The sequence below is a fragment of the Dama dama genome, chromosome 18 (genome assembly GCF_033118175.1).
Source record: "Dama dama isolate Ldn47 chromosome 18, ASM3311817v1, whole genome shotgun sequence".
NCBI lineage: Eukaryota > Metazoa > Chordata > Mammalia > Artiodactyla > Cervidae > Dama > Dama dama.
The window spans coordinates 106,868,644-106,893,952 of NC_083698.1; the positions used below are offsets into that span (position 1 = coordinate 106,868,644).

The 25,309-nt window shown below is 57.0% G+C and overlaps 1 protein-coding gene across 1 annotated transcript; it reads left to right on the forward strand.

The window, feature by feature from the left end:
* Nucleotides 1-290: 290 nt before the first annotated feature.
* KRBA1 (KRAB-A domain containing 1) lies at nt 291-22,598 on the forward strand. Its single transcript, XM_061166030.1, has 17 exons — nt 291-527; nt 4,930-5,056; nt 5,804-5,878; nt 6,545-6,682; nt 7,274-7,423; nt 8,336-8,461; nt 8,613-8,798; nt 9,655-9,810; nt 10,417-10,641; nt 11,283-11,456; nt 11,893-12,066; nt 13,520-13,663; nt 14,114-14,296; nt 15,109-15,303; nt 15,388-15,519; nt 16,727-16,972; nt 18,624-22,598. Exons 1-17 carry the CDS (start codon nt 357-359, stop codon nt 19,502-19,504), a joined length of 3,483 nt encoding a protein of 1,160 aa, XP_061022013.1. The 5' UTR covers nt 291-356; the 3' UTR covers nt 19,505-22,598.
* The last annotated feature ends 2,711 nt before the right edge of the window (nt 22,599-25,309 follow it).

Consider the following 25,309-nt stretch of genomic DNA (forward strand, 5'->3'; position numbering starts at 1 on the left):
ATGCGTCCTTCGGGAGAGACGGGTCGCGTTTAACCCGAGCATCCCCACCTGGCAGATAGGAATCGCTCAGTAAAAGTTGGATGCAAGAAAGGATGGATGGATGGATGGATGTGTGGATGCACGGGTTTAGTCCGGCAAGCATACTGCCAGCTGGCCACTAGGCGGATCCCGCGCCAAGCCCCTCCCCTGGCAAGCTTCACCCGGTCTAGGCTGAACCAGCGGGGAGGGGGCGCCGCCAGGCTCGCCCCGCCCTCCCCTCGCCCCCCGCCTTCCCGGCCGGCTCGGCGGCGCCTTCTGGGAAATGTAGTTCGCGCCTGCGCCCGGAGGGCCGCGGGGGCTGGTCCCCCTCTCCTGGGATGCAGTGCTCTGGGCTGCTCCGGACGCCCACCCGCCCTGCCCCCTCCCCTGCGGCCTGCGCCCAGGAGCCGGATTTCCTCCTGCGCCGACCTGGATCGCTGACCGAGCGAGTGCTCGCCGCGCCGTGCCGGAAGTCGGGAGCGGAGACTGAGTCCGGGATGGCGGGCCAGGTAAGGCGAGCCCGGACCGCGCCGCGCGAGCCGGGACCCCGCCGGCAGCCAGGGAGGACAGACGATCGCCTCGGCCGGGCCTGCCCCGAGCGGCGCTGTGCGGGCCTCGAGGGCGGAGGGCGAGCCTGGGACCCGCCAACTTTGGCCGGGCGAGGTGCGTGGGAGTGGGGGTGCGCAGGATTTGGTGCAGGGAAGTCCAGGATCTGGGACGCCCCCTCTTCCCTTCTCCCCGTCCCCGCTGTGTACGCGGACTTGGAGCTGCAGCTCCATCTTTGGAAACTCCTTTGGGTTAAGCGTCACCATCTCTTGGCGTGGCTTTTTATTATAAATTATCCTGGGAGCGATGGGCATGGAGGCCCAAGGAGAAAGAGTAAATCTGGGCACTTTCCTTCTTGTTAGGATCCTGGGATCCCGGCTGGGGGAGGGCATGAACAGGGTCCCAGGTTTTTAGCCATTAGGTGAGATGCGTAGGTTCGAGAGCTACAGGGGGAGCCAGCCCCATCTGTCATAGCCCGGGACCAGTTTGTTGGGTGCAAGTTGTGTGCAGGGCGGTGGGGGTGCTAAGAAACATGATGGTACCAGTGGGGAGTGGCTGGATGTCCTTTTGGGGGTCCTCTGCAGCCAGCTCTGTAACTGTGGCTCATGAGCTTGGGCCAACCTCAGGCAACTGTCGATTCCACGGTTTGAGGGCCCAGGAGCGGTGGTGATGAGGGGCTGGGGCAGTCTGTGGCCAGGCAGCGCAGCACTGTGTGGAGACCTTGATGGCATTAATGCCCCACGAGCTCCTGGGAAAAAGCGAGAAGCCAGGCAGATTAGGGGGCGACAGAGGGTGAGATGGTTGGATGGCATCACCGACTCAATGAACATGAATTTGAGCAAACTCCGGGAGACGTTGAAGGACAGGGAAGCCTGGAGAGCTGCAGTCCGTGGGGTCACAGAGTCGGACACGGCTGAGCGACTGAACAACAACCGGCAGGTTGGCGGCTGTGGGAGCAGGGGCAGTCTCCTCTTCAGATCTGGCCGCACAGTTAGGAAGCCGAAGGACACCCTCCATCACCACCCTGTCTCTGCTCAGATGTGCCCACGGGCCCCATGCTCAGGCCTCCTCAGACCTCAGTTTTCTTTTCCATTCAGCAAGGGATTGGATCACTGATTGTTCAGATCCGATGTCCTGGGGTGTGTCCTCACACTGTGTGTCTTCATGGAGAAGGTGCCTGGCCGTGGCCTTGGGGGCTGGTAGGTCACCATCAGATGGAGAGGAACAGGGTGCGCCTCCTGCCTTCCTGTCTAACGTGACCCCCAAGTGCCCAGGGGCTGTGGGAGCAGAGCCCACAGGTCAGGGCGGCAGAGCTCAGGGTCTGATCGGAGGCTCAGGACTGAGCCTGAAGCATGCCAGGAGAGTGGGTTTGCTCTGGGAAGGACCTGCAGGCCGAGTCTGTGGCCTGAGGGTTTGCACATTGTGCTTGCTCCCTACCTTTTTTGTGCACGTGCATGTGCACACACACACACACACACACACACACACACACACACACTCCTCTGCTTTTTTCTGGGTGAAGGCAGCTACTGATAGAACCACTTACCCTGGCCACAGTCAGTTCCCATTCCCAACTTTGTGGGACAAGAGTTTATCTTTTGGCTGAGGTGGTGAGTGGCCTGGAAACCATCTCTTCCAGATGTCTAAAAGAGCTGGTATATTTAGCCAAGAGACGAAGAGGCATTTGGGGTCAGGAGTGGTGTGTGTAGCTGGAGGTGGCCGACTGTGACCTGCCGGTGGACGTGAGGCAGACAGATTGGGCTGCACGAGCAGGAATCACAGCACTTACCACATCCCAGCATTTGTTCTGGGCACTTTTCTTACAGTAATTCATTTACTCTTCACAACATCCCTATGAGAGAGTTTCTTACGATCTTCCTTTTATAGATGAGTTTACTGAGCCCAGAGCTAAATGTGAAGCAAAGCAGGGATTGGAATTCCAGCCACCTGGCTCCTGGGGTCAAGCTCAAACCTCCACACTATGCCTGTTTGTGTCCCAGAACTTCTTAATGCCAGATTATGCCAGCCATAGGACTGTGGTGAGCCCCCACAGTTGCTATGGATATTCAAGTAGAAATTGAAGAGCCCCCTATTGTAAATGGAAAAGAAAAAAAAAAAGTGAGTTAGTCACTCAGTGGTATCCAACTCTTTGCAACCCTGTAGACCGTAGCCTGCCAGGTTCCTCTGTCTGTGGGATTCTCAAGGCAAGAATACTGGAGTGGGTGGCCATTCCCTTCCCTGGGAGATCTTCCTCACCCAGGGATCAAACCTGCATCTCCCTATGGCTCCTGCATTGCAGACAGCTTCTTCACCGTGTGAGCCTAGAATAGAAGTTGGCATTGAATGCTCACTACCCCTTAAAGGTATTCTGCAGTTGATGGTGATTTCTAGTTCATAGACATGCTGCGGTGGACAGCTGCCCCTGGGGGCAGGAGAGGGTCCCATTTACTGGAGTAGTTTTCATTTCTGGCAGCCCAGGCAGGTTCTGCTCAGTATCCAGCCAGTGACTGGACAGCAGCTCTTCCCCAGCCCTGTGATTCTAAACTTAGAATGTGTCAGAATCATCTGGGAAGCTTGAAGATGTTAACTTCTGTGTTTTGAAAGCACTGAACACAATCGTGATTTAGTTGAACTAAGAGAAGGTGAGAAATTCAGTCCTCAACAAAGGTAACTGTGAACCTAATATGAACCTAAAAGCTCTTTTGTGTTTTCAGTTGTTCGGTAGTAAATTCTGATGGGAGAATAAGGACGCAGACTGTTTACCAGGTTTGCTAAATAGAGAAGCTGTCGGTTGACCTGAACTAGCTGGTCAAGAGAATCTCCACTCGTCTTTGCTCGGTTCCCCACCTGCTGCTACAGCCAAGGCCGTGCTATTAGACTCAGCTGTTTAGCAGTGGCTTCCCTGGTGGCTCAGATGCTAAAGAATCTGCCTGCAATGCAGGAGCTGTTGTTCAGTTGCTAAGTCATGTCCAACTCTGCGACCCCATGGACTGCAGCACGCTAGGCTGCCCTGTCCTTCACTATCTCCTGGAGTTTACTCAAACTCATGTCCAATGAGTCAGTGATGCCATCCAACCTTTTCATCCTCTGTCCTCCTGCCCTCAATCTTTCCCAGCCTCAGGGTCTTTTCTAATGAGTAACTCTTTACATCAGGTGGCCAAAGTATTGGAGCTTCAGCTTCAGTCCTTCCAGTGAATATTCAGGTATTAGGAAGATCCCCTGGAGAAGGAAATGACAACCCACTCCAGTATTCTTGCCTGGAGAATTCCATGGCCAGAGGAGCCTGGTGGGCTTCAGGTCATGGAGTCATAAAGAGTTGGACACAACCGAGTGACTAATACATACACACACATTTATTTGTACTTATTTATCATTTATTTGTACTCAAGAGCCATCCTGTCTCCTCCATCACCATCTTAAAAAACTTGTTATAACACGGTGAATTCTGGGCTGGCTGGAGTTCCCATCCTGGAGTCAACCTTTTCTTGGACCTGAGCTACAGGGCATGAGACTCTCTGTATTAGCTTCCCTGGATTGCCATGAAAGTACTTTCACAAAGTGGGGGTGGGGGCTTAAACAACAAATTTAATCTCTCACAGTACAAGAGGGGAGAAGTCCAAAATCAAACTGTTGGCAAGCCCACGCCCTACTGAAGACTCTAGGAGAGGATCCTGCCTTCCTCTTCCAGCCTCTGGAGGCGCTGGGCATTCCTTGGCTTGTGGCCCCATCACTCCTGCCTCCCTGGTCAAGTGGACTTTTCCTCCCTGTGGGTCTGTCTCTGCCCCTCTTCTTATAAGGACACAAGTCATACTGGATTAAAGTGAAAGAAAGTGAAGCCTCTCAGTTGTGTCCGACTCTTTGCGACTGTATGGACTGTAGCCTACCAGGCTCCTCTGTCCATGGAATTTTCCAGGCAAGAGTACTGGAGTGGGTTGCCATTTCCTTCTCCAGATATTGGATTAAAGACCTACATTATTCCATTATGACCTTAGCTTAACTAATTACATCTACAGCAACCCTCGTTTTGAATAAGGCCACATTCTCGGGTACCGGGGTGAAGACATTAGCATACCTTTATGGGGACACAGTTGACAGCGACCCTAGTGTTGAATAAGGCCACATTCTCGGGTACCGGGGTGAAGACATCAGCGTACCTTTTGGGGGACATGTCTCTTGTCCTGTTGCCCCTTTGCCCATTCCCACATGTCAGGTGCTCACCCCGTGCTCTCACTGCCCGACCTCCCCTGCCCCCGCCGTGTCCACCAGGGGACGCGGGCTGCGGGCTGGGTCAGCACGCCGAGGATGACTCCCGGGGCGGTCTTGCTAGGAGGGAACGAGCCAACTGCCCTGAGGTTGTGCCCACAGGTGTCGATCGCCTTCCAGGACCTGGCCGTGCGGTTCTCTGAGGACGAGTGGCGGCTGCTGGGGGAGGGCCAGAGGGCGCTCTACCTGGACGTGATGCGGGAGAACTACGACACGCTGGCCTCCCTGGGTGAGGAGCGGGCGGGGCCCGGCGTCGGGTGGGAGGCAGAGCACCTCAAGGGCCCAGGGTCGCCCGGGACCTCGGGCAGCTCGTGGGGCCTTAGTCTTTGTTCACACAGTGAGGTGGCATCTGAGAGCCTGGTGCTGAGCTGGGGTTCACCTCTCAGGCCTTCCATGCCTTTGTTTCTGTGGATGGTACCAAGGGTCTGGGTGTGATTTGGTGGGGGTGCCAAACAACTGGCACAAAGGCCCTGGTCTTGGAGGTTCTGACGGTCCCTGGGGTTTGGGTGGTCACACAGACACACACATGTACACACATGACAAGGGTTTGGGATGGTTACATGAACATGTGTACATGGTCAAATGGTCACACGAACATGGTCACACACTCATGTGTACACATGCACACAGGGATTGGGTGGTCACGTACACACATGTACATGGGGTTTGGGTGGTCACATGGATAGACATGTACATGCATGTACATGGGGTTTGGGAGGTCACATGGATAGATGTGTACATGCATGTACATGGGGTTTGGGTGGTCACACGGAAACACATGTACACTCATGTACATGGGGTTTGGGTGGTCACACATATACACATGTACACAGGTGCCTGGATGTCTGGGTGCCTGGGCCTCTGATGTGATGATGTAGAAGGACGGAGGCCGGCTTCCACTCCCGGGGATGGGCCCTCTTTTCTTTCCCAGGGACGGCGGAGCCGCTCCCCCTCTCGGCCTTCTTATCTCCCTCAGAGCCTGGAGGAGCGGTGGGGGCCCGGAGCCGTGCTGGAGACGGGCAGGAGCCAACCCAGGGAGGAGGCCCCCTGGGTGAGTAATCTGTGCAGATGAGAGCCCCTCGGGGGTCCTGATCCCCATGGGTCGCCTGGGCCCCGGTGGACTCACTCGTGTCCCTCCTACCGTGTGGTCCTTGGCCCCTGGCTTCATCCCCTACAGGACACCATGACCTCAGCACTCCCCACCTCGCCACACCCACCCTTCCCTGACCTTTCATCCCCAACCCCTCTGGACCAGGAGCCTGGTATACTGTTGCTCATTGCGTGAAGTGCTCAGAAGAAGCCTGGGCTCACCCTGAGAGAGTCTTCGCCCCTCAGGCCCCCTCCCCCGCCACCCGAGCAGAGCCAATTGCAGCCCTTAAAGGTCCAGAGAGCTCGGGCGGGTGGATGTGGTCCAGGGGTTGGCAGGAGAGGCAGGAGTCTGGATGGTGGCCGGAGATGGGGAGGCAGCCCTGCTTGGCGTCCCCTCCGTGGCCCAACAGGGACAGAGGGACAGAGCAAAGAGGAGCTCTGTTACCCGCAGCCCCCAGCATCTTGGTCCTGCCGTGCCCACACGCAGGGCACCTGCCCTGAACCCAGGTCCTCTTTGTGGACATCGGTGTCTCCTTTGCGGCCCTTCCCGTAGTGGGAGGATTACATGAGATGCAGCGCATGCTGACTGATGTTGGGGGGGTGGGGGTTCACTGTGGTCTCTTGGCAGGAGGAGCCCCTCAGCACAGCCTGCACCTCAGCGCCCTGGTGCAGCTCGTGCAGGAGATACCCGAGTTCCTGTTCGGGGAAGGCAGCCCCGAGAGTAGTGGGGGACCCAGCCTGGATGGGGCAGCTGCGAGCCCTGAGGGTGAGTCCGACGGTGGGCCCCGCTGCGTCCCACAGACGAGTTCAAGCTGCCAGCCCGGCCCCTGGGTGGAGTTACCCGTTAACGTGAATGGCCAAGTGGAAGGCTGGTGGCCTGAAAGGACCCGGACAGGGGAGAGACTGCGGCCTCTGACTTTCTCTAGTGGTTTCGCCACGGCTTCATCCATCCATGCCCTTGGGGCCCCTGTCGCGTCCTGCCCTACGTGGCGGGTGAGGCTGTCCCTGTTCTGTAGATGAGTGTCCAGCGGCTGGGTCCCCCGCAGCCTGTGCTCTCCCCATCTCACCAGACTTCTTCCTCCCCCAAGCTCTCAAGGCCCTCCCGCCTCCCCAGGAGTCTGTCCCCCCCAGCCCCAGCCTGCAGGGTTTCTTTGTGTCCCCTCAGCTGATGGTCAGCTGGGGAAGATCTTATCAGAACAAGGCCACAGCCTGCATCTACATCTCAGAGCCCAGGGATGACAAGGCAGAGGTTACTGACATAATGGTCATTATTGGTGGAAAGTGGCAAGGAAGGGCCAGTGTTGGGGCATTGTTCCTCCCGCCAGGCTTAATTCCAGTGTCCCCCCGCCCCCCGCAGCTGTGACGGAGGACACGTGCCCTTTTCGAGACCTGCTCCGCTGCCTTCCAGATACACCCATGGGCCGGCTTGGCCTGGCCGCCACGCCCAGCGGCAGCTCATCCAGCAGCACCCCGGGACCGGGGGGGCTGGGGAGCCCCCACCCCATCAGTGAGTAGGACCCAGTGCAGGGGGCCCACACCCTCTTGATTCTTTTCCAGGACTCGGTTTCCTTTATAACTGGGTCCAGCTCCTCAGTGGGGCAGGGGGCGGTGTGTGGAGCAGGCCTGGTGCTGGCCTCTGTCTGGGGACCAGCGAGGATTCAGGATGCTCAGCCTCACTCGCGGAGTGCTGTGGGCACTGCGCCTGTGGACCTGACTCTCAGACCTCTCATCAGGGCAGCCCTAACAGCGGGGGAAGACAAGGCTGGCCTTTGGAATTTCTCTGGGTCTCAGTTTATTTTTAAAATGCTTGCAGATTTTACATTTGTCTGAATATCTATTTTTATCTAAACTATTTTAAATTAATATGGCATAAAGTAGCCAGTGCTAAAAAAAAAATACCCTGTTTAGGGGCTTAACCTTGGTGATCCAGTGGTTAAGACTCTGCCCTTCCAATGGAGGAGGTGTGGGTTCAATCCCTGGTCAGGGAACTAAGATTCCACATGCCAGGTGGCCACCAAAAAAAAGAAAAGCATGCCCCATTTAGCCTGTAGTTTCAGGTGTCAGCTGGTACCTTTGCTCTGGGGTCCAAGGTGTCCAGCTTTGAGAACTGTTGAGTGCAAGGCTGGGGCCTGACTTGCTGAGGCAATCAGAGGCTGCCATCACAGGAGGGTCCCTGGGGCAAGCAGTCTTGTGTTTACATTCACACCGGAAGGAAATGGGGAAGGACTCTGCCACCCTTGGGATGGACTCTGGAAACAAGCCCATTGTAGCTGGCAGAGCCACCAAGTTCCCAGGACTCAGCTGTCCCTCAGGGAGCAGTTAGAAGCTGGGGAGACCCGTCCTCTGTGTGTGGGGGGGGAGCGATTTCTCAGGGTGTGGAGCCAGGGCTGGAAAGGCCTGCCTGTCTCTCCTGCAACAGAAACTGCTGACAAGCCGAGGCCCGTGGAGGAGGGGAGCCCAGGAGCCCCTGGCCGGGAGCCCACCACCGGCAGCCAGGGCAGTAGCAAGAGCTGCAGGAATCGGGAGAGAGGGTCCCCGGGGGCAGGTGAGAGGCCGGCTCTCCTGAGGGTGGGGCTAAGGATGGGGGCGGGTGGGGAGGCATTGTGTGGCCCCCACCTGGGCCTCCTGACGGCCCTACCCGGCAGACGGCATCCCTGTGGTCACAGGTGGGAAACCTGACCGCGCTGGCCTTGCAGGAGCTGCGGGCATCTCTCCTGGGCACAGCCCCTTGCAAGGCCTCATCAACTGCCTGAAGGAGATCCTCGAGCCCGGGCCCCAGGGCCCCGAGGGACCGCGGAGCTCGTCACCACCACCCACCCACAGCCTGGGTGCCTCCCAGCTGACCAGGGCAGAGCTGGGGCCTAAGGGCCCGCCCTGGGCCGGTGAGTCCCTGTGGACCTATCTCCTCGGGCCAAGGTTTCTGAGCCCGTGGAGAGCTCCAGTTGCTCTCTGTAGCTACTTCTCTGTATATATGACGTCTTCCCTAAGGATACTTGCCAGCTTGGCTGCTCCAGTATCTCTCTGGTGTCACATTTCTGGAGCCAGATGGCTGTGATAGGGGAATAGCATGGTCAGCATCATCAGCTCGTAGAAGAAAACTCAGAAATAGATTTTGCCCTGGATTCTTATGGGTTCTTGACTCATCCTAAGGTGGGACATCTGAGAATAAGAGGCTGAGGGGCACTTCTTGTTGACACTAAGAGGGATGCTTGGGATGGGCTTTGGAGATGGGGGTGATATGTTGGGGGCTAGAGCCCCAGCCCTGAACTCTGAAGCCTGGTAGCCAGGCAGACTGTGAAAAGCTCCTTGAGGCTTCGAGCCTCAGTTTCCCGTCTGTAAAAGGGGTAACTGTTCTCACCTTAGAGGACTGTCCTGAGGCTTAGGCGCACTAATAATGTGTGTGTGAGTGTTTGTAAAACGCTTGGGGCTCCTCAAATGAAGTTCTGTTCAAGGCCAAGAGAACTGTCTCCAAGTAGTGAGCCAGGCCACCCACTTCTTTCGTTCGTTCTCAGAGCACAACCTCATCTTCCTTTTACCCAGCCAGCTCTGGGAGGTGTAGCCAGGCATTTTTAAACCAAGCACTAAGACAGTGGCCCCGCGCAAGGCTGAGTGAGTTGCAAGAAGACCCACATCCCCAGGTTTCCGGCCTTGGACCTTTAACTGATCCCTCTTTCGGTTGTTGTCACCGAGACTGGGGTCACCAGCTTCAGGGGGTCGCGTGTTCCTTTTTTCCTGTAGTGAAGACAGAGGCGGCCTCAGGAGATTGTCCCCTCCAGGGCCTGCTGAACTGTCTGAAGGAGATCCCTGAGGCTCGGGACAGGCATCCCAGCCCCTCAGGAGCCAGCGACCCACGGCTGCGGGAGGACCCAGGGGCCTGGAAAAGGAATTCTGGAGGTAAAGGCCGCCAGCTGGGCAGGGAGGCCCCTGGGCATCACTTGCTTCCTTTCTCTGCTCCAAGCAGACCTTCCACTACCAGACACTCGGGCCCACATGTCAGCATGTCGGCTGGAGTGGCCAGACGTTGGGGCTCGTGCTATAGAAGGAGCTGGGCGTGTGGGAGGTGCATCAATGTGCAAATGTTCCAGGTTGGCTCTTATAGGAGGAGCTGAGGGTTCCAGAAGGAAGGCGGGAAGGGCTGGGAGGGAGAGACAAAAAGCAGAAGGCAGAGCTCTGGGCAGTGCACATTCCGGGGCTCTTTCTAATGTGGAGGTTCTTGTGATCGTTTGGGTTCACCATGGGTCATCGGTGTTCCAGAACTCTTGATAGAGTCGTTTGGAGGCGGGCCTGCTGGCCTCGGAAGCAGGACCCTGACTTGGTGCTCCTGGGGTGGGCTGGCTTGGCATCACCCCTTGGTAGAAACCTCTAGACGTGGAGGTGGGATTTGGTCCATCTGCTGGTGGTTGAGCAGTGACTGTCTTGGAGCTGAGATGGCTGTGGAAGCTGGGGACCATGGAAACCCCATCCTAACCCTATAGAGACCTCATGAGGGGCTTCCCACAGGACTCCGACCCCTCCAGACCCCTCCTCCGGGGCCTGGGCCTGGAGCTGTCAGCGTGCTCTCTGCAGTGAAGGTGGAGGACAGCTGGCCCCAGAGACCCCCGGAGCCCACATCCTGTCAGCTCAGCAAGCGGCTCCACGGCCCCTCTGCTGCCAGCAGCCCCAGGAATGTCAGAGACACCGCCCCCGCCCAGGTGCGGGTGCCCAGCTGGGGCCCTGCAGCTCAAGGTGAGGCCTGGGCTTGTCTGCTCAAGTCCTCCTGGGTGGGGTTCTCAGGCCCCCACCAAGGTTCTGCCAGCCCACAGGGAAGGGGCACCTGGCTTGTCTCATGGGTGGACAGAGGTATCCGCTTGGCCTTCCTTCCCAAGCGGTTGTGGTGGTGGTGGTTTAGTCACTAAGTCGTGTCCGACTCTTGTGACACCATGGACTATAGCCCGCCAGGCTCCTCTGTCCATGGGGTTTTCCAGGCAAGAATACTGGAGTGGTTGCCATTTCCTTCTTCAGGGTCCCAAGTGGGTAATCCCGTCCCTTAATCTCCTTACTCCTTAACCCAGGCCCTTGCCCAGGGAGCCTTCCATTAGAAGGACCTCGGTTTTGCAGAGAACCCCCAAGTGTCGGGAAGCTGCTCACTGCCGTGGCTCTCTCTCCACCTGCCCCGTGCCTGGGTACAGCTGGCCTTGCTCCCCCAGACTGGGGAGCAGAGAGCCGATGGAAGCTGGCACAGAGGGAAGGGTGTCCTGCCTGGCAGACCCCACGCCTGGTGCGGGACTCGCCACCCCTGTGGAAGGCAGGCAGGCCGGGTAGTCAGCTGGGGCTGGGCCGGGAGGAAGATGGGCCAGAGATGGTGACGGGCCATCTCCCCGTCCCAGCCGGCAGCGCCTCGAGCTCACCCCTGGAAGCCCTGGAGGCCTGTCTGAGGGGCATTCCCCTGAGTGGGTCGTTACCTCCCCAGCCGCCGGCCAGCTTTTGGTCCCGGAGCCCCCAGCCAGGAGACCCCGGGTCTCAGAGGCCCGAGCTGCCGCGCCGCGGACCGCACAGCAAAGGTAGCCCGTGCCGTGGGCTCGGGGTGGCGTTTGTCCTTATGCACGGAACGGGGTCAGTGGGAGGGAGTGCCGAGGATGCCATCAGGTCCCCCCTCCTCATCCCGGGCCAAAGGTGGGGTGCACATGGCCCTGTCTCCCAGCCCCATCTCATGCCTGCCCCCCAACAGCCCCTGCGTTTGGTGGAAGCCAGTTAAACTCTGCCTCCTGCCACCTCTGAGAGCTTCCCTGACCCTCTAGGCCCCCGAGGCCAGCAGTTGGGTTTATGTGGATTAACAAGCTACTGGCTTTTAATCAGGGCCATGAGCATCCTAACCTCAGGGGAGATCGCACGGGAGAGGTGTTGGGGCAGGGCTGGGCGCCCATCCGCAGCCCAGCGCCCTGGGGACCTCTTGGCCTGCAGTTTCCCCTCGATGCCAGCCATGCCGTTTCCCCACAGAGGTGGTCGTGGGGCCTCTGCCGCCTCTGGGCCTGCAGGGCTGCACAAGAGACAGCCCGGCCCTGCCCCTGGGCTCCCAAGGCACCCCCAGCAGCTTCTCGTCATCCAGCAGCTCTGACGGGGACCTGGATTTCCAGACCCCTGAGCGCAGCCAGGGGCATCGGCTGGGAAAAGGTGAGCTGGCCGGCCTGAGACTGGGAGTGCGTCCTGGGGAAGGGCGGGGGGCGGCCCTGCCCACCACCACGCGTCCTATCCGGCCAGTGTCCGAGCCAGGCCTCCACTCCCGGTACGGCTGCAAAGAGCAGACCTGTTTTGAGGGGCAGGGGTCTGTTTTAGTGACTTGGCTCAGAAGAGGCAGAACAACACCCAAGATCTCTAGAAAGCATTTGATGTTTCTTACTAGAAGCATCAAATACTTCCTCATCCCAGCGTCGAAGAAGGCAGTGTCTGTAACATCTGCCTGACTCTCCAACTTAGGGAAAATGTGTAAAGCCATCTTAGACTGTCTGTATGGTGCCTGAGCCTCCTAGGTCCGTCCGTGAGGGGACCTTGCGGGGACCTTGCAGGACCTCAACCCTTTTCTCCACCTGAACAATCCCAGGGTTCCCTGTCTGCCTTGTGCACGGACACCTGGTCCCCCGGGACTCACCTCTGTGTCCTGGCCTCACGCTGTCAGTGTAAAGGCCTGAAGCTGCCCCCGGGGCTCTGCGCTGGGCCCTCCAGAGCCAGCAGATGGGCTTGGCGCCCTGTGTTCCTGCACGGGCGAGCGTCCTCGCTGCTTCTCCGCCGAGCTCCCCATCTTACCACTTCCCTTTGAGGCTGCATGGGCCCCCTCCCCTCTTTCCTGCAGCTGCTGTGTCTGTGGTTCCTCCTCTAGCGTTCTCTATTGGCAGACCTGGTTTTCTGAGTCACCCAAACAGCAGGCGACTTCACACCGCCTTGTGGATGCGTCCAGCCCGGCCTCCTAGCTCTCCCTGCGCTGCCCCAGAACCCCGCAGCGTCCGTGGGGAAGCCATGTGCAGGGCTCTTCTCGAGACACTGAGGTCCCAGCCCCATGATGCCCGGAGTTCTGGCAGCTTCTCTCTTCTCCCCATCTCTGCCTGACCCCCGCATCAGCAAAGATGCTTTTCAGGAAAGAGCTTGACTGAGATGTGGAAGGAAGGGGCCTTTCCTTTATCTAGAATTTCAGTTCATGTAGTGGCTATAGCTTCTCCAGCGCTGTCACTCGAAATAGGATTTCTGCAGTGTGTTTTTATCCTTGAGTTGAAATGCATTCACATTCTCCTTCTTCACTTGCTGCATCTGTACCCTTTTCCCTCTTTGAGTAGTCACGTGAATAGTGAATAGCTGATGACATTCCAGCCTCGGGGCCCATCTCCCCCATCAGTGGCCTGCTGGCCTGCTGACCGGCTTCTCTTTGTAGGCGGTGAAGATGAGGAGGCCTCTCCCAGGGCCACCCAGAGACAGGGCTGACACGGGTCTGGGCCAGGTCTCCGTCTGGGTGCCCTGAGCCAGTGTGTCAGGCCCTGGGCTCTAGCTGCAGTGGACCCGGGGCTCAGGCAAGGCTCCTGGGGTTTGCAGGCCTGAGCTCTGGCCGGCCAAGACCATGAGTGTTGGGTTTTTACAGGAAGCCCCATGGGGAGCTCCCCGCTCCAGGGCCTGGAGAACTGTCTCAGAGAGATACCTGCGCCCCGGCCGCAGCCGGCCTGGCCCTGCTCCTTGGCCGGAGATGGAGGGCCACGGCGAGCGGAGCCCAGGAACTGGGTGGCAGGTAATGTGGGTGGGCCCACGTCCCGGTCTGAGATGAGACGACCTTCTGGAAGCGGCCTGGCCAGAGGCTCGTGGGAGGCCACAAGGCCAATAGCACTGCTGTCCTGGGCAGAGGGGCGAGCCGGGCCTGGACACCCAGCCCCCCGGTGCTGCTCCGAGTCCAGCCCTGAGCCGGGGCCTTGGCAGCAGGGAGTCTGTATCCTGGCCTTGGTCTCTGGCACGGCGCTGAGCTGTGGGGGCTCCCGGGAGGCTGGGTAGCTGGGTCCAGGAATAACGAGATCCTGGAGGGTGAGGATGGCCCTGGGAACATCCGCAGGGCCGGGGCATGTCCCACTTCAGTAGCTTCATCCAACAGTTGACCGAAATTTGTCTTCTGAACAGCGCCTCCCTGGCCTGCGTGCTACCTCAGGGCTCCCAGGCTGATGGGCCTCTTGGCTTCTCATTGAAACAGGACTGAGGGGCGAGGCCTGTGAACCAGTGCACCTGGGACAGCGTGGGGGCGATGTGCCTGCCAGGAGCCTCCGACTGGCCAGCCCGCAGGCCCTGGCCTCCAGGGCCCTGTCCGCCTGTTCCCCACAAGGACCCAGAGAGCTCGGGGCGGCCAGGCCGGGACAGTGGAGGTGGCTTCAAGAAGGTGAGCAGGACTCTTGCCCAGGGACTCGCCAGCGTGTCTCCTCCCCTCTGCGTAAAATCTGTGATGAGAGAATAGACCTCCACCTTCCCCTTCTATTCCTCCACTCCTTTGCTGTCTCAGCCATTCCTGGACTGCTGGCTGCGGGGTGTGTGTGTGCGTCTCTGAAACCCTGCTGGCTGGAGCGCTCCGAGGTGTGCTGAAAGCAAATGGGGAAAGCAGTGCTCTCATCCAGAGACTGGGTTTCTCTGGGCGAAGGACTGGTTGTTTCCTTAATACTAGTTGCCTGGGGATGGAGGCCGGTGGGGGCTGGAGGGGGGGGTCTCCTCCTCCTGCTGCTGCAGTTCAGTTGAACTTACAGCGGAATCCTTTCCTAGATTTGCTGAAGTGGGTGGATCAGGCCTGACCTCATTAAGAAAGTTCAGGTATTTGTCATACTCCCACCAGGCAAGAGCTGGTGGACTTAACTGAGCCTCTCCGCAGGCTGCTGGTCCTGAATGAACACAAGTAGAAAGGGCCGCCTGGCTTATGAGCCCCAGAGCCTGTCTGGAAACAGACTGTTAGTGGCCTCCAGGGTCTTGAGGCTTCTGGAAGTTTCTGCCGCAGCCTTCCAGAGTGGCTGGGGGCCAGACCAGCATCTAGCTTTGCTTCCCTCCGCTTCCCGTGGCCACGGGATGCTGTTCAGGCTCCCCCAGAGCTTGTGTGGGGCTGAGCTGGAGGGGAACCAGCTCCGCGGGCCGGCCCACGGAGGCCGAGGCCCTCCGGCCTGTCCTTGGGTTCCTGGACAGAGGGCTCTTTGATTGCCATTTGCCCAGGGCCAGCCACCAAGCCTTCCCCGCTCCACTGCCTGGAGAACTCTCTGAAAGGGATCTTGCCTGGGGGGCCCTTGCGCTTTGCCTGCCTGGCCGGCCTGGGCCCCAGCCCCTGCTCCAGCTCCAGCTCGAGCATCAGCAGCTCAGAAGGAGAAGACCCGAGGCCGGAGCCCGAGCTCTGGCAGCCCCTCCTGCAGGGTGAGCTCGCTGTGGGGAGAGGGGGACCGGGAGCCCGGCTCCAGCGTGTGAGCGCCACCCTGACCCCAGCTCTATTTGTGCCAGAGAGGGACCACCCTCCCAGCAGCAAGGGCCTTGGCCTGCCGTCCCCACACCATGGCGGCCCCCGTGCTGGCTGCAGCCCTGGGGAAGGCTTGAGGAGACGCGAGCCCGGGCACCGCTGTGACCTCAGTGCAGGTGAGCCCGGGGTCTCCAGAGGGGGGAGGGGTGTGTCCCCCAGGAGGGCCACGGGTGCAGGGACAGTCCCACTCATCACTTGGCCTGACTCTTGCCGGAAAGCTCTCTGCCTTTGTCATGCCTGAGTTCCGTATAGGATGAGCCGTGTCCGAGAAAAGAAGGTGGAGATGTTGAGGCCCCTGGGGCCCCAGGGGTGTCAAACAAGTGTGTTTAAAGGCCTGGTAATCAACTTGGAAAGTCAAAGTGTCCATTGCTCAGTCGTGTCTGACTCTTTGCAACCCCATGGACTGTAGCCCACCAGGCTCCTCTGTTCATGGGATTCTCCAGGCAAGAGTACTGGAGTGGGTTGCCATGCCCTCCTCCAGGGGATCTTCCCGACCCAGGGATCAAACTCGAATGTTGTGCATTGCAGGCGGATTCTTTTCTGTCTGAGCCACCAGGGAAACCCAGTAAGCTTGGTATATATAATAGGAGAAGGAAATGGCAGCCCACTCCAGTATTCTTGCCTGGAGAATCCCATGGTAAGAGGAACCTGGCAGGCTACAGTCCATAGGGTCGCAGAGTCGGACAGGACTGAAGCGATTTAGCATGTATGCGTGCATATATATATATATATGTATCACGCCTCCTTGCTTCTCAGTCCAGTCCTGACCCAGTGATCATTCCCAGAAGGAAAAGCAGAAGAGAAGGTGGGAGGCAGGTCCCACTCACCCTGGAGAGAAGTGTGCTTGGAGACCCTGGGACTGCCCGGCCCCCTGAGCAGCACTGGAGGAGGTAGGGGTGGGTGGGTTGCCAGGTCCAGGAAGAGGGGCCCCCCTGCACTTAGGCCAGCGACTCCACCCAGTCCTTGGCCTCCGAATAGGCCCTGGCTGGTCCCCACGTTCCTCCCTGCCCATGGACCTGACAGGAGACAGCAGAGTGGGCTGGGCATGGACCCCCAGAGCCCCCAGCATGTCCCTGGAGGAGCCTCACCAGGGGCTGGACCTGCGGGCATGGCCCTCTCCACCTGCTCTCTCCAGCCTCCTGGGAGAGCCAGAGGCATCGTGCTGGAACTGCAGAGGATTCTGGAAACAGTGTCCACCCTCACTCAGCCCCGGGGCCCCAGCCAGCCATTCAAGCAGAGATGGGCTTCCTGGCGAGCCCAGTGTAATTCTCTCGCACCTCATTTCACCAGTGCTTGAAAGTTGAAAGTTTTGTTTTGTTTTAGGCCGTATCCAAGTACCCCCCGTCAGTGTGGCCGTGTCGGAGCCACGCGTGTCCACACCGGAGATGCTTAGTGCTCTTCCCGCACGGTCTGCTGTGCATCCCTGCCCTGCCGCTCAGCTGGGGAGAAGGCCGGGGCCTGGGCCCTGCCAGCCTCCTGGGTCAGCCCATGGGCTCCAGTCCTGGAAGCCAACTGCCAGTGAAGAATCCAGGGGCCTCGGGCCTGGGGACGGAAGACCAGGTGTGACAGGTGAGCTGGGGCTCCCCTGGCCCCTCAAGTATCAGGAGCCCCGCAGGCACGGGGTGGGGGTTGCAGTTGGGGCTCAGTGTCTGCATGGTCACCCCTCCCTCCTTCCCCGCTGCTCAGCTCCTTCTGGCGGGGTGGGCCAGCAAGAACCCCCGGGTCACAGCCTGGGGTAGGCTTTCTCTGAACAGCCTTCCAGGCTCGTTTGGGTCATAAGTTGGAAGAGCCTCACGTTGAGTCCACTTCAGCTGGCTTATTTCATTTCAGGGTTTTCCTATAGGAATAGCTGGCTATTTTATGAAAGTACACAGACGCTTCTTAAGGGCAAAACAAACACTGAATAGATGCATCCAGAATCAAAGTTTGGGGTTTGAGGGGACTTTAGAGACCAGGTAGGGAAAATGAGGGTCAGTAGTGAGTGACCAGGTGGGAAAGTCCCCAGAGATGCATTCTGTATCACCGACCCCGGGAAGCTCTTCCAGACCACGGCAGAAGCGGGTGGGCGGGGCTCGGTGCCTGGTCCTCTCTGGGCTGTGCACCCCGATCCTCACGCTTGAAGCCTGCGGTGGGGGCCCCGGCGTGTCGTGGGCCTGGCCTGCCTGGAGATACAGCTGTTTATCAGGAGTGCTGAGCTGGCCCGGGGCCCGTGGACCCGCTGCCCCGCCTCGGTTAGAAGGACAGCCGGGACAGCAGCACTGTTGCTGACGCTTAGCCGAGATCCTTCCTGAAGAACGTGGCCGGGCAGCGTTTGCGTCCTTGGGCTCCAGTCTCCACTTTTGCTGTTTGAAGTCCCGGGGGTCCTGGGAGATGCAGGCCGGAGCTGGTCTGGGGACTCAGACATGGCTGGAGACCAGGTCTGTCCTGCGGCTCCAGGTGGTAACGGGGTTTCCTTATGAGGCTGGCCTCGGGTGAAGACCAGGTCCAGGAGAGCTTTGGGTGAAGGAGTAGGTGACTTTTTTTTTTTTTTAAAGTAAGTTAAGTCTTAAAGTCCTATGTCTATAATTTGATTAAGGAGGGTAAAGGTCAGGAGGGGGTGGGGACCACTGTGGTTTGCTTATGACTAAGACCTGGATACTAGGAAAGATTGAAATCAGGAGAAGGGGACGACAGAGGATGAGATGGTTGGACAGCATCACTGACTCAATGGATGTGAGTTTGAGCAACTCAGGAGATGGTGAAGGACAGGGAAGCCTGGCGTGCTGCCATCCATTGGGGTCGCAGAGAGCTGGACGACTGAGCGACTGAAGAGCAAATAGCACTGGGTGCTGATGCGGCCCCCTTTGTCCCCCTGCTGGAAACACCTGGGCCTCTCTAGACGCTGCCCGCGGCCTTGCCTCCTGGCGGCTTCTCGAGGCCCTGCCTGCTGAGCCTCCAGAGCAGAATTAGCTGCTCTGGGGCAGCGGTAGGGCCCCACCAGTCCTTTTCCTAGGAGGTGGGGCGGTCACTGTCCTAAGCCAGCTTGGTTTCCGTGGAGACCAGGACTGTGATCTGTCTCGCCCGTGAATTTGAGGGGCAGCCTTCCACGTCGCCCAGCCTGAGTCACCAGGACCCTTCCTTCCCTTGGTGGGCAGGGTGACAGACACACCAGCTGGAGGGACTCGGGGGAGGGAATGTCCTGGCAGCTGATCACACTCACCGCCTCCCGCTCTGGTTTCAGCTGGGACCGACGGGGGGCCCCTTCCTGGGGGTGTGCCCCAGCCAGACCTCACAGCCGCCGTCCCTGGGGCCTCGCCTGGCGCCTCCCCGCGGCCGCCGTGCCCCTGTGGGACTTCCCTGCAGCAGGAGCTCCGCAGCCTGGGCGCCGCCCTCTCGGAGAAGCTGGACCGGCTGGCCGGGGCCCTGGCCGGCCTGGCTCAGGAGGTGGCTGCCGTGAGGACCCAGGTGGACCGACTCGGGCGCCGCCCGCGGGGCCTGGGGCCCAAGGGCCTCCCCCGGGGCCCTCGCTCGGCCAGCGGCCCTGCCCACAGACACCCGCCCTACTGGAGGCACAAGGGCCCCCCCAGGCCGAGACCGAAGATCCTGCGGGGGGTCCCGGCTGAAGGCTGCAGGGCCGGGGACCCGTCGCCGGGCCTGTGCACTGGGATGCTCCGTCGGGTGCCTCCAGACACCCCTGCAGTGGAGCCCCCGGGGCCCGGCTCCAGCCCTCCCCAGCAGCCTCACGCCTCAGCCTGCAGCGGCCCCGCTGTGCAGACTGTATGTCACCCCCTCGGGCACCCCGAGGCCTGCCAGAGCCCCCCTCCCCTTTCACTTCTGGCTGCCCCGCCCCCCCAAGTGGCTGCTCCGGTGGGCACTGCAGAGGCAGAACCACGGGGTGCGGTGGCTGCCCCACCCAGGACCCCAAAGTGGCCCAAAGATCCAAGCGGCCTGCTGGTGGGACTCCAGAGAGCCCTTGAGAGCGAACGGTGGGGTGGGGAGCACAGGGACCCAGCGTGGGGACCCCCTAACCGCTACCTTCGTGGACTCAGCCCTGCGGAGGGTGCCCCACCTCCGGCCACTTCGCCCCACTCCAGCAGAACCTTCCCCACGTTGGGGCCATGAAGGGAGCCCCCTGACTCCAGGGTGACCATTGCTCAGGGAGGCCACCGTTTGGGGGGTTTGTGTTCCCCAACCACGCCTCTGGCTTTCTTGACTCAGGTTCATTTAAATGTCGCTTCCCCCTCCGGCCCTTGCCACCAGAACCGCCAAGGCGGGCAGAGGGGCGGTGTGCACCCACGTGTGTGTGTGTGTGCTATGTGTGGGCACGCCACGTGTGCCCAGGGTGCCCTGAGCCGCTGCAGAGGGGCCACGAGAGCACCTCGTCTCAGCACCTGCCATCCGGGCCTCAGCGCTGCAGAGCGTGGCGCCTGTCTTCCTGGTCCACGGGGGCTTAGCTTCTCTTTGGGGCAGGTCTCTGCCCCCTGGCCGAGGCTGGAGGTACCTGTGTGCATTCTGAATTACTGAAGGTGGTTGCCAAGGGGAAGAAGGGCGCTCAGAGGGGCCGCACCAGAGTGTGGCTGTGTGGCTGTCATTGGCACTGGGGACAAGCTGGCTCCTGCCTTCCTGCCTCCTCCAGAGAATCCAGCAGCCTCCCCGAAGTTGGGGGAAGAATCCCACCGACTTCCAGGGAGAGAGCAGCGCGCGAGTTGGCTTCCTGGGCCCGTAGTGACAGTCTGCAGTGGAGCCCGGGAGCCTCCAACAACACACATTTACATCCTCCCGGTTCAGAGGCCAGAGGTCCAAGGCGCAGGTGTCGGCAGAGTTGGTTCCTCCTGAGTCTGCCCTCGGCCTCTCTGCGGGGCCGGTCGCTGACTGTCGTCGCGTCCCCAGGGCGCTCCCCCTTTGCTCATGCCCCTCAGTGTCCCTTTTGTCTAAGGACGCCATCTGCAGGCCCTCCGTCTAACACGATTGCTTCCGTAAAGACCTCATCTCTAACTCAGGTCTCGTTCGTGGCCCTGGGGTTGTTAGGGTTCCCGTGTGTGACTCTGGGGATGGGGGTGCACAATCCAACCCCCGACTCACATGAGGGAGCGAGCTCATCTTGGTCCTGGTGGGAGGAGGCAGCATGACCAGGGTCACTAGGCCCGCTTTCCTGGGGCCACCAGGCTGCCCTGGGCCCCACCCCTCCCTTGGGGCATCAGGAGTGACCTGCCTGTCATCACTGCGTTTCTGATCTTTTTTCCCCGATCTTTGCCCACCGAGCCCTTACCTGATCTGAGGAATCCTCGGGACGGTCCATGCGCTCTGGGAAGGCCCTGCCCGGCTGTGCCGTCAGGGAACCAGGCCCCAGCTGGCTTGGGACCCAGGGGGGCTGCACTTGTCCCCAGTGCAGTGAGTGCTCAAGGGGGGTGCCCATTGGCTGGTTTGCCCAGCGTGCCCCTAAAATCGGATCTTTGGGGACACAAGCAGGGCCTGGCCTGTGCTGCTCATGGTCCCTGTGGAAGGAGCAGGCACTGATGCCGACGGCAGGAGAGCCAGGGGCCGGGAGAACAGACCATCGAAAGGGGGTGTTAGAATGTTTCCAGGACTGGAGTAAGTCCCTCGATGACCGTCTCAGAAGCTAGGTGTATGAGATCATGTAAGTAGATTGTTTAAACACACAGCCTTCACAGCTAGCCACAACTTGAGGAAGAATAAGGAACAGAAGAGGTCTAGGCCTTCCACCTAGAAAGACAAATCCAGCTGCCTCCAGGCTGTGTAGGGAGTGAAGCTCGGCCGTTCCAGAGCCATCGGGAGGGTCTGATGGAATCGGCGCTGTGGACCAGGGGTTTGAGCTGAAAGGAGGAGGGCTTGTCCGGCCTTTTGCTCGCCCTCTGTAGGAGTTGGGGATGGGGGGGTGGCGGCCTGCCCGACAGACCCGTGTGACATTTTAAGGCTCGGTTTTGTGGGCTTTGCAAATACCAGTCTTTGCATCACCCTGGGCTGCAGGCGCGGAGGAGCACAGAGGCTCAGACGGGGTGAGGGGTTTGCTGAGGGGTGCACAGCCTTCCTCTGGCCGAGTTAGGATAGTGCGTGCCCTGATGCCACCCAGGCCAGGGGGCTCCCAGCCCGGCTGGATGCTGTGGGAAGTTCAGGTCCTTTTTTAAGAATGTGGAAAGTCAGCCATGAAGTGAACGGTGAGAGGTTCCGTGAGCCGCAGCCGTGTTCATCCCCCAGATCCACTGCCACGCGGACGACACCCCTCCCAAGTCATGAATTGAAAAGCCTTCTAGAACCACTGATTTGGTGACAAACCCATTGGCAGTTTAGGAGTTTGGTCCTGTGTCTGTCTCCATCTACTTGGTGAGGAAGTGTGGTCACTTTGGTAGGAGAAACCACGGACTGTTGTGAACTCAGGAATTCCCGGGGTCAGGAGGTGGGGGGCAGAGAACCTTCCCTCCCCGGGCACTCACGCACATGAGGGTCCCCTGTGTCCTGACCCCCGCCTGTCAGCCGAGGCCACTGAGAGGCAGCAAAGTGGGAAGGTCCTGCCTGGGCGGATCAGGGCAGGCGCCCACAGCCTCCAGATGACCCCCCAAGGGTCCGGTAGAATGGGGGGCCTTAGTCCCCTGTCTGAGACACCCCACGATGTCACCACTCTCTGGAAGGAGCTCATCAGGCGGGCGGACCAGGCTTGCTCTCCACTCTCTTGTGTCCTTGTGTTTTAGATGTGGCTTCTGTAAACAGCCTCCTGTTGGATTTTGTCTTTTAATCCAACTTGGCAAATTTTATTCTTTAGTCGGAGCCCTTAATCCACTATTGTGTAATATTATTGTTGATATATTGAGATTTGAATACACCATCTTATTTTTGCTGGTGTTTGTCTCACTCGTTTCGGGCAGGGTCTTCTTTCCTGCTGACAGTGTTGTGGGTTTTGAGTCATTCTTAACCTCCTTGACGAGCCTCAACATTTAAAGAACTAAAAGGGGAAACATTCAAATTTACAATCTTATTTGGGAAGTTTTAGCATAATTTTTCTTTTTAGAAATTGGTTGGACAAAGCAGGAAGGATATGGAAGATGTGAGCAAACCATTTCACAAAATTGGGTTGACTGGTGAATAGCTAGAATGTTGCACCACAGGACTACAGAATATTCCTTTTCAAAAATACATAAGGCAGTTACAAAAACTGACCTTATACTAAGCCCGAGAGCAAGTTTAAACAAACTTAAAATTATTAGAATTATGTAGAGTATGTTTTCTGGCCCTACTTTAGATTTAAGCTAGAAGCAAATAACAAAAAATGAAAAATTCTTATGTATTAGAAAAGGATTATTCTCCTGAATAATCTGTATGTCAATGAGGAATTCATAATAAATATTTTGAACTGAACTATAAGTACCACGTATCAAAACTTGTAGGATTAAGCTAAATTAATACTTAAAAATGGGTAGGCCTAAGTGAGTACAAAAAAAGGTAAGGCTGAGAATTTACAAAGAGGACAATAGAGGAAATCCCCCCAAAGGTTAAAGAGATGTAAAGGCAAGAGAAATCTGGGGAGATACAGGTGCACCCAGGGCTGATTCATGTTGATGTATGGCAAAAACCATCACAATATTGTGAAGCAATTAGTCCTCCAATTAAATTAATTTTTAAAAAGTAGAAATTACTGAAATAGCATACACATAAATATATATAGGGCCTTCCCTAGACAGCATACTAAAAAGCAGAGACATGATTTTGCCGACAAAGGTATGTATAGTCAAGGCTATGGTTTTTCCAGTAGTCACATACGGATATGACAGTTGGACCATCAAGAAGGCTGAGTGCCAAACAATTGATGCTTTCATACTGTGGTGTTGGAGAAGACTCTTGAGGGTCCCTTGGGCTGCAAGGAAATCCAACCAGTCCATCCTAAAGGAAATCAGTTCCTAAATATTCACTGGAAGGACTGATGCTGAAACTGAAGCTCCAATACTTTGGCCACCTGATGCAAAGAGCTGGCTCACTGGAAAAGACCTTGATGCTGGGAAAGATTGAGGGCAGGAGGAGATGGGGACGACAGAGGGTGAGATGTTTGGATGGCATCACCAACTCAATGGACAGGAGTTTGAGCAAACTCCGGGACATAGTGAAGGACAGCTGGTATGCTGCAGTCCATGGAGTCGCAGAATTGGACATGACTTAGTGACTGAACAACACAAATAGATATAGTTAAGAAAGCCAGAAATTTTGGTTTTAACAAAACTAATAAAATTAACCAGTTTGTGGTGTGATTCATCACTTAAAAAAAAAAAAAAAAGGCAGAAATCACACATCTCAAGAAGGGAAGAGTTGATTGCACTGCAGATTCTGGTATAGGCTGTATGAAGATAAAGATATTGCAAACTTTGCCAAAAATTTGAAAACTCAAACAACTCCCACAGGAATACAACTTACCAAGAGAGACTTAGGAAGACATAGCAAACCTGACTAGTCTCATGCCGTTGGAAAAATTGCATTGGTGATCAAACACCTTCCCCAAAATGATAGACCTAGAAAGCTTCACTGGTAAGTTCTACCTCATTTAAGGAGGTTATTTCAGTAATATGTAAAGTATTCCAAGAAACAGAAAAATATAGAATACTTGGACTCATTTTGTAAAACTAGCATAATCTTGAAACCAGAACTTGAGAAGAACAGTACAAGAGAGGAAAGTCACAGGCTAATTTCCAAAAATGTTCAAGGAAGCAAAAATCTCAGAGTATTATCCAACAATGCAGCAGTTTATAAAAAGAAAGCAATATCATGACTGAGTTGGGTTTATTGCAGAGATTCACAGATGGTTTTAACATTTGGAAATCACTAGGCATAACCCATCATAATAAGAAAGGTCACATGATCAATAGCTGCCTAAAGATCATTGATAAGAGTCTACATCCATAAATACTCTAAGCAGACTGGGCTTCCCAGGTGGTACTAGTGATAAAGAACCCGCCTACCAACTCAGGAGACGTAAGGGACATGGGTTCAAGCCCTGGGTCGGGAAGAGAGGAAGGCATGGCAATACTCCAATATTCTTGCCTGGAGAATCCCATGGACGGGGGGCCTGGGCCATGGGGTGGCAAAGAGTCGGACACAATTGAAACACTTAGTTATGGACACGACTTAGCACATACAAGTCGTGCAAAGTGAGGACGGACAACACTTAGAGCAGAGAAGATGGAGTGTCGGGTCCAAGCCGGGTGGACACAGATGCTCCAGGACCAGGAAAGAATGTTTCTAACTTCCTTCCTATAATAATATGGTATCCTTTCAAAAGGACATTGCTTTATTTGATAAAGATTATCTACCCCCAAAAAGGGGGGGATCTTACAGCAAACATAATGCATAATGATGACATATTGAACAAGAAAAGAAGGCTGACTTTCACACTGTAACTCAGCACTGCAGTGGATGTCCCAGGCAGGACAGTGAGCAAAGAGGAGGTTTGGAGACTCAGAAAACAAACAGGAGTCGTTTCTCACAAGTGACAGGACTCTACACATAGACAGTTGAAAAAGAATCTATAGATAACCTATTAAAATTAATGAGAGTTTATAAGGTAACTGGCTAAAGACCAGTACATGAAATGTTGTATTTGCATGTACCAACAGCTGGCATTTAGAAAAAAATTTTTAACTTTAGTAAAAAATTCAAATATCTAGGAATAAATCCATCAAAGATTTATATGGTGAAAACTGCTGAGCACTTTTTATGAGTTCCTTCATTCCTCACAACAGTTTAGATAGCTGTAAATACTATTATTATCTCATTCTTATTTTATAAATGAGGAAACTGAAACACAGAGAGGTTAATAAACTTGCTCAAGGTCACACAGCCACCAGGGGATGGAGTTGTGCTGGGAGCTTGGGTTATCTGGCTTCAGAGCAAAGTTAGGTCTAAAACATCCAGAGCAAGGGAACACTG